Source organism: Ammodytes marinus (genome assembly GCF_949987685.1).
Source record: "Ammodytes marinus genome assembly, chromosome: 1".
NCBI lineage: Eukaryota > Metazoa > Chordata > Actinopteri > Uranoscopiformes > Ammodytidae > Ammodytes > Ammodytes marinus.
The window spans coordinates 36941874-36949373 of record NC_137230.1 but is presented as its reverse complement, the minus strand read 5'-3'; the positions used below and the strand labels follow the sequence as shown (position 1 = coordinate 36949373).

Sequence of the window (7500 nt, the reverse complement as noted above, 5' to 3'; positions counted from 1 at the left end):
GACTAGCACCCTCCTCCTATCCCTGTTTATATCTTCCCCAAAAAATTTCGCACAAATAGTCCGTCGACATATCTTACCTTCAAACTTACCCTGCGTTCCAATTCCCAGTCTCCCATACTACTTAGTATTCAGTATGCCAGATTTTTGTTGTTGTAAAATTCAGTATGCCAAAAAAATACCCAGATGCCCTTACACATCCAATTTTGAAGTATGGCTGTGTTCAAAAAGCCCTACTAACGTCCTACTCATACTAAAAGCCCTACTAATGTCCTACTCATACTAAAAACCCTAATAATGTCCTACTCATACTCATTTAGACGTCAATTTTAGTATGTTGTGGTTGTGTATGCGAGTTTATGTAGGCTAGAAATGCCCGGATGAGTACTTACCTCCAGGAAAGATTTTGTGTATGGATCGATAGGTTACTTTTCCTACTCAACCGCCCCACAATGCATTGCGTCTTTTCAAACGACACAGAAGTTTTCTTTTTAAAATTCGTTATTGCTTCTGTATACTTCAGTGTAAACGGTCCGACGAACCTCGCATACACAATCGAATGGTTACGTAGACAGTATGTAGTATATACATGTTGAGTATGTAGGAGGGAGGACGTTAGTAGGGCTTTTAGTATGTAGTATATACATGTTGAGTATGTAGGAGGGAGGACGTTAGTAGGGCTTTTAGTATGTAGTATATACATGTTGAGTATGTAGGAGGGAGGACGTTAGTAGGGCTTTTAGTATGTAGTATATACATGTTGAGTATGTAGGAGGGAGGACGTTAGTAGGGCTTTTACAACACAACCTTTGTATTATAGTAAAAAGAAAAAGTACGTGATTTGGAACGCAGGGACGGTGTGTATGCTTTTTGGTGAGTAAATTACCCTAGCTTTTTTTTTTTTTTTTTTAATTCAGCGCAGGCACTTTTTAAATTCACGTAAGCGAGAAAAAGAGTGTGTCCCTATTCCACAACATCAAGCTGATCTTGATTATGATGGTTTAACATTAATATACTAAAAAAAATAAGCCGTGTAAACCTTCGAATGAATACTTTTTCTATTAACATTATTAAAATGAGGCACAATCTTATACTGCCTACTTTTTTGTCCACTCATATTTTCTACTACCTACTTTTCAGCTGTTTAAAGGTACAGTGTGTAATATAATATTAAGAGTATTTTGAGTGTCATCTAGTGGTGAGATTCTAGATGTCAACGCTCCCTTGCTAACCCCTAACCCTTTGTGGGTAGAATTTCCAGAAGCTACGGTGGCCTTCAAGGACAAGAAGCTATAGTTACTAAAGATGGCATCATCCACCACTGCCTCAAGTCTTTCCACAATATCAAGTGATGAGGTGAATATGTTTTAATTAGGGTATATTTTTTTTCCCTTAAAATTAGCTTTTTATATCTACATAGGAGCGGGGGTGCTGAGGCCGCCATGTTGCACCGCCATGTTTCTACAGTAGCACAGAACGGACAAACTTAACGGCCTTACATGTTTTTATATATAGTGGGGCGTCCTGGGGAAATGCACCTGTTGGAAGACCAAGAAGAAGAAGAAGTACTATAGAATAAATAACTAAATACATCTTCACCTCATCACTTGATATTGTGGAAAGACTTGAGGCAGTGGTGGATGATGCCGTCTTTCTCTCCCCCTCCACACTGTAAACATTTTTTAAGTTAGGATAACTAAAAATTTCAAAGCGACTGTCTGCACTAGATTTTTAAGATTTCAAGGGTTAAAACTAAAACTCTGAAAGATCACGCGTATAATTCTTCATCTGAATTAGAGCTATTACACACATAAGGCAAAAAAAGTAGGCTACATTATTTGGAAAAATTTACTGAAAACACTTTATTTGAAGTGGGAATTATTGTTTTCGTTTGTTTTCTGTATGACAGAGAATAAGTTGGTAGCCCTACAACTGTTATTTTTTGAAATTCTTGATGCTATGAAAGATACATTTTCATTATATATGAATGATAACTTATCTCAAGGTCTTTTATTTATATAGCACCTTATAAGAACCTACATTCACCAAAGTGCTTTACATAAAATACATAAATTAAAATACAACAGCACACATTAAAAAACACTTACAGCAATGACACAAAACAATTCATTAAAACGTAAAAGCCTGTGAAAAAAGGTGATAATCTCAACGTAAGATAATGAGTTGGCTCAAATGTTAAGACAGTTTTCCTTCGAATGTGAGAGGGTTTAGTTTTAGGCTCAACACTCAAAAATCTAGTAAAGACAGTTGCCTTGATAATGTTACTTTTCCTAACACCTAAATGTACATTTTGGGCATTTTGATTTATACTAGTATGAAAGAAGACATAGACAAACAAACTAATGTTGAGATAATGTCCGTTTAAAGATGGTTGTATAGGAGAAATATACAGACGCAAACAGACAAGGTTTAGTCAAATAAACACCTGAATGTACATGTTCGACATCTTGATTTATACTAGTATGAAAGAAGACATGTTATGGAAGCAAATTTAAGTTTTGCCTGCCATGTCCTCGCCTTAAGAAAATTTGGAAATTCTTAAATGTTTGTATATACTGTATATTTGTTTAACGGCTACATGTTGGTATTCAGCTTTTCTCAGCTGCAACGATGATTGTTGCAAAAAACTAAAAAAAATTGTCCAATGTTTTAATTCTTAAAGGTGCTCTGAGGAACTTTCATTTTGTGTTAATTCTAGCGCCCTCCTTTGGACAAAAAGCGGTAGTGTTTTTACTACGCCAGCTGTTGTTCCTGGGTGAGCGTATATACCCATGACAAAGGCATTAAGAAAAACTATATAAAAATAGCATTCTTTGCACTGATTGTCTCGTTTGCTGTTACATGTCATTCATGATCATCAGAGGAAAAATGAGACTGTTTCAGAAATATTTAAAAGTTCCTCGTAGCACCTTTTAAAAGACTAATTTAGGCCTTCCTTGTATCATAATACACACACCTGCCCTGAGGGAAATCATCACATATTCCCTCCTAGTGTTAATAGCTCATTGAACAAAATTGTTTTGGTCTAAATGCACTTTTCTACATGTGCCAAATCATATGTTCTGCTTCTTTCCTCAATAAATTGCAAAAATTCCAAAATATGCTCGTCAGTTTTTCATTTATTTCTTTAAAGTCCTACTTCACCGGTGGAAATATGAAGGTGTATTGAACTCTGAGATCCTACGTAGTATGTAGCGAACTGCTATCAACGGTTCGTGAGAACGTTCGATGTCCGCGCTACCCAGTAGAGAACGCAAGTAGAAATCAGGCTTAATAGTCTAGATGGAAGAAAAGGTCCATGCGCATAGGGTGGCTTTATTGTTGCAACCTGTCTATTTTAAGATTCTGCCAGGTAACAGGCTGAAATAATGGGTATTGTGGTTTATTTGTAACAGTTTATTACACATTGATCAATTCCGATCAGCAAAATAAAAGAAAGCAGAGGCTAACTTTTGAAGAAAAAAACATACAGAGGCAAATTAACAAATTTTTCCATATAATTTCGACTTAAGGAATTCAGTAAAATAGTTATTTTTAACATTCAAGTACATTTTCACTGTTTTTCTGAACAAAGAAAACTATGTAGTAGTTACAAAAAAATAAAATAAAACTTTTTTGTAGGTAATGCAAAACTCTGTCTGTCTGTCTGTCTCTCTGTTTATCTGTCTGTCTGTCTGTTTATCTATCCATCCATCCATCCAGTACATTACTGCCACCATGTGGTCAAAACATGCATTGCAAAAAAAAACTAAGAAAAGGATAAATTACTCTTACACTGTCCATGAACCTAATCGTTGGTGTTACGTCGGCCTGCTGCCCACAGCACATGCTGAGCAATAAAACTGAACTTTGGACCGAGACACTCCAACGTGTTCGATATGAAGCAACAGCGTTCAGCGTAGCAGGTCATACAAAATCTTCACCAAGAGACACACGGACTGACAACCTGACTATAGAGAATGGAAATCTATATTTATAAGATTTACATTCAGAACAAAACTAACAACTCTGTTTGAGTGAGGAGAGAGGAAAACTACAACACTGCTGGCACTCCACACACTGAAGGTGAGTTCGACCTTTTTTTAAACCTTTATTTCTGCAGGTAAATCCCATTGAGACCGAAGACTATTTTTCAAGGGAGACCTGTTTTCCTTTCCCACGTTACCATTCACACACACATTCATACACCGATAGCAGCAGGCTAACTATCAACATTCACACGAGGCAAGGTGGGTGAAGTGTCTTGCCCAAGGACACAACGTTGCTTATATTGTTCTTTGTGTCCAAATCTGTTCAGGTTATTTGTTATTAAATGTTCCATAAAGCTAAATGTTATTTAATTCAAATGCTTTTCAAATTACCAAAAAATCGTTGTATGTATCGAATCGTGGGTCAAAAATCGTGATACAAATCGAATCGTCAGTTTTTCGTTACAGGCAAGGCAAGGCAAGTTTATTTCTATAGCACAATTCTAACACAAGGCCACTCAAAGTGCTTTACAGGGGCAAGATTAGAATACATAAAACACATTAGAAGACATTTAAAAGCGAATGAAAAGAAGTAAAACATTTAAATTAAATTAAAAGTACAGGTTAAAATGGAAACAGAAAAGTCTTCAGACTCGATTTAAAAGAACTGAGGGTTGCAGCAGACCTCAAGTTACAGCCCTACTATGCACTGTATGAGGGAAAGTTACTATAGAGAAGGGAAAGGGAGCAACGCCTGACTGAACTTTATACATTATTACCGGTGTGTTGAATATTGTTGTTGCAAATTTGTGCGCCGCTTGATTGTGTAATGTGTGTGAGTGTGATGCGTGTGTTTTTGATTATACAGTGTGTGCGCTGCTTATGTTTGTTGATTGTGTCTTGTGTTTTTTTACGCTACTGTCATGTGCCCCCTCTAAAGCTGGGGTATGTGATTCCTGATTGGTCAAAGTTAACATGAGCTGTACACTTTGACCAATCAGAGCGAGGCTCCGATTCTCTGTTCTTATTGGCTGTTGGTTGGGACTGTCCATTCACTTTGGCATGACTTTGTTGGTGTAGAGCGTGTCAGGGAGGGACCATAGGGGAGGGACCAAAGAGAACAAGTGGAGCGGTTGAGGTATTTGGATTCGAATCTCTATCCCAACTGCCATTTTCTCCCCAAATCCTCCACCCCAGCTTTAAGTGAATAAAGTGATTTGAATTGGATTGAACTTTCTGTCTGTTGTGTTTTCAGCTGCAGTCACAGACAAAATGGCTTCCAGGTCAGAGGAGGATCTGTGCTGTCCGGTCTGTCATGACGTCTTCAGAGATCCTGTTCTTCTGTCGTGTAGCCACAGCTTCTGTAAAGACTGTCTGCAGAACTGGTTTAGAGAGAATCCAATACGGGAATGTCCAGTTTGTAAGAGAAGATCTAAAAAGGGCCCCCCTCCTCGTAACCTGGCCTTAAAGAACCTGTGTGAGGCCTTCTTACTGGAGAGAGACCAAATAAATTCGGAGGATCTGTGCAGTGAACACTCCGAAAAACTCAAACTCTTCTGTCTGGACCATCAGCGGCCAGTTTGTGTCGTCTGCAGAGATTCAGAGAAACACAGCGGACACAGATTCAAACCAGTCGATGAGGCTGCACGAGAACACAAGAAGGAACTTCAGGAAACTCTGGAGCCCTTAAAGGAGAAGTTAGATCTTTTTATGCAAGTTAAAGTGGAGTCTGGTCAAATGGCGAGACACACAAAGGTCCAGGCCCGACGCACAGAGACGCAGATTCAGGATCAGTTTAAGAAGCTTCACCAGTTTCTAGAAGAGGAAGAGAAAGCCAGGATGGCTGCACTGAGGGAGGAAGAGGAGCAGAAGAGTCAGAAGATGAAGGAGAAGATGGAGGCTCTGAGCAGAGGGATAGCAGCTCTTTCAGACACAGTCAGAGCCACAGAGGAGCAGCTGAGAGCTGAAGACGTCTCATTCCTGCTCAACTACAAGGCTGCAGTGGACAGAGTCCAGCAGCGCCCCCTGCCAGATGATCCACAGCTGCTCTCAGGAGCTCTGATAGACGAGGCCAAACACCTGGGCAACCTGACCTTCAACATCTGGAGCAAGATGAAGGACATGGTCTCCTACACTCCTCTGGTTCTGGACCCAAACACAGCTGGTTCAGGTTTAATCGTGTCTGAAGATCTGACCAGTGTGAGAGTAATAGAGGGACAACAGCAGCTTCCTGATAATCCAGAGAGGTTTGACGGTTACTTCTCTGTCCTGGGATCTGAGGGCTTTGACTCAGGGACTCACAGCTGGGACGTCCAGGTCGGAGACAATACAAACTGGTTTCTGGGTGTGTTGGCAGAGTCTTTCCAGGGCAAGGAATTGAATCATGAATTACTGGGAATGTGGTTCTACGAAGCTAAATACTCGGCACAGATTCCACTAGTACCTGGCCCGGCTATCCCATTTCATAAGCAGTTCCAGAGGATCAGAGTGAAACTGGACTGGGACAGAGGGAAATTGATGTTCTCCGATCCTGACACTAACACACACATATGCACCATAGGTTACCCTTTCACTGAGAGGTGGTTCCCATACTTTAACACCGCGGATAAACTACCTCTGAAGATAGTACCAATGAAGGTCTGTGTCACTATGCAACCAGAGCAGGGAGAGACAAAGACAATGATTCAATCGTTGATGTCTTTTTTGTTTTAAAGTTACAGTGCGTAACTTTTGTCACACGGATGCTACGTCAGCTTTTCAGCATCCAAGAAGAAAACAACAATGGCTAAAAGACAATGTTTATGTAATATGTAATATGGGTTTGTTTATGTTGTTCAATTTGCACATTTTAAAGTCGCTACGAGGAACTTTTAAATATTTCTGAAACAGTCTCATTCTTCCTCTGATGATCATAAATTGTGAGTCCACCTCCCACCAGCAGAGAGCAGCAAAGCCTCACAAACAGCTCAAGTGTTTTCACACACTGGGAAAATATGAACTACAATGTAACTCATCTGTGTCTGACTGAGGACAGGAAAAGACAAAAGCCAATCATAAAGAAAAAAAATAATAATTCAATTTGCATGAAAACAATAACAAATCTAATAGCTTAATAACTTTTTGATTATTTTTAATTAAATACATTTTTAAGATTTTAAATTTAGAAAAATAAAAAAAAATAAAAATAAAATAATTATTCTCTCGTCAGCTGCGATGAATTTTTATTTATTTATTTTTTACAACTTCAATTATTTTTATTTTTATTTTTCTCTCTCTCTCCTACACATACCCACCTCCCTAACTTAGTTACGCAGAGCGTACGGAAAGTCAGCAGTCGGTTTGGTGTGTTCTTTGCACTTTTTTGGCCGCGACGGGAAGACTGGAGCTCCCTGAATCGGCAGTCTCCATTTTCGGGTATAGTCGGACTGGTGTGTCCTGGCCTTAAGAGGCATCAAGTCTGGGGCAGAGACACACCAGGGAACCTCACACCACTTCAGGGACTAATGTATGTTAT

The 7500-nt window shown here is 39.1% G+C and overlaps 1 protein-coding gene across 1 annotated transcript; it reads left to right on the top strand.

Annotated features, from left to right (window-relative positions):
- Positions 1-5258: 5258 nt before the first annotated feature.
- Positions 5259-6698, top strand: LOC307263245 (zinc-binding protein A33-like; the record flags this gene model as incomplete). The annotated part of the gene is made up of 1 exon (XM_080044358.1): positions 5259-6698. One exon carries the CDS (start codon positions 5259-5261, stop codon positions 6696-6698), a length of 1440 nt encoding a protein of 479 aa, XP_079900484.1.
- Between the last annotated feature and the right edge of the window lie 802 nt (positions 6699-7500).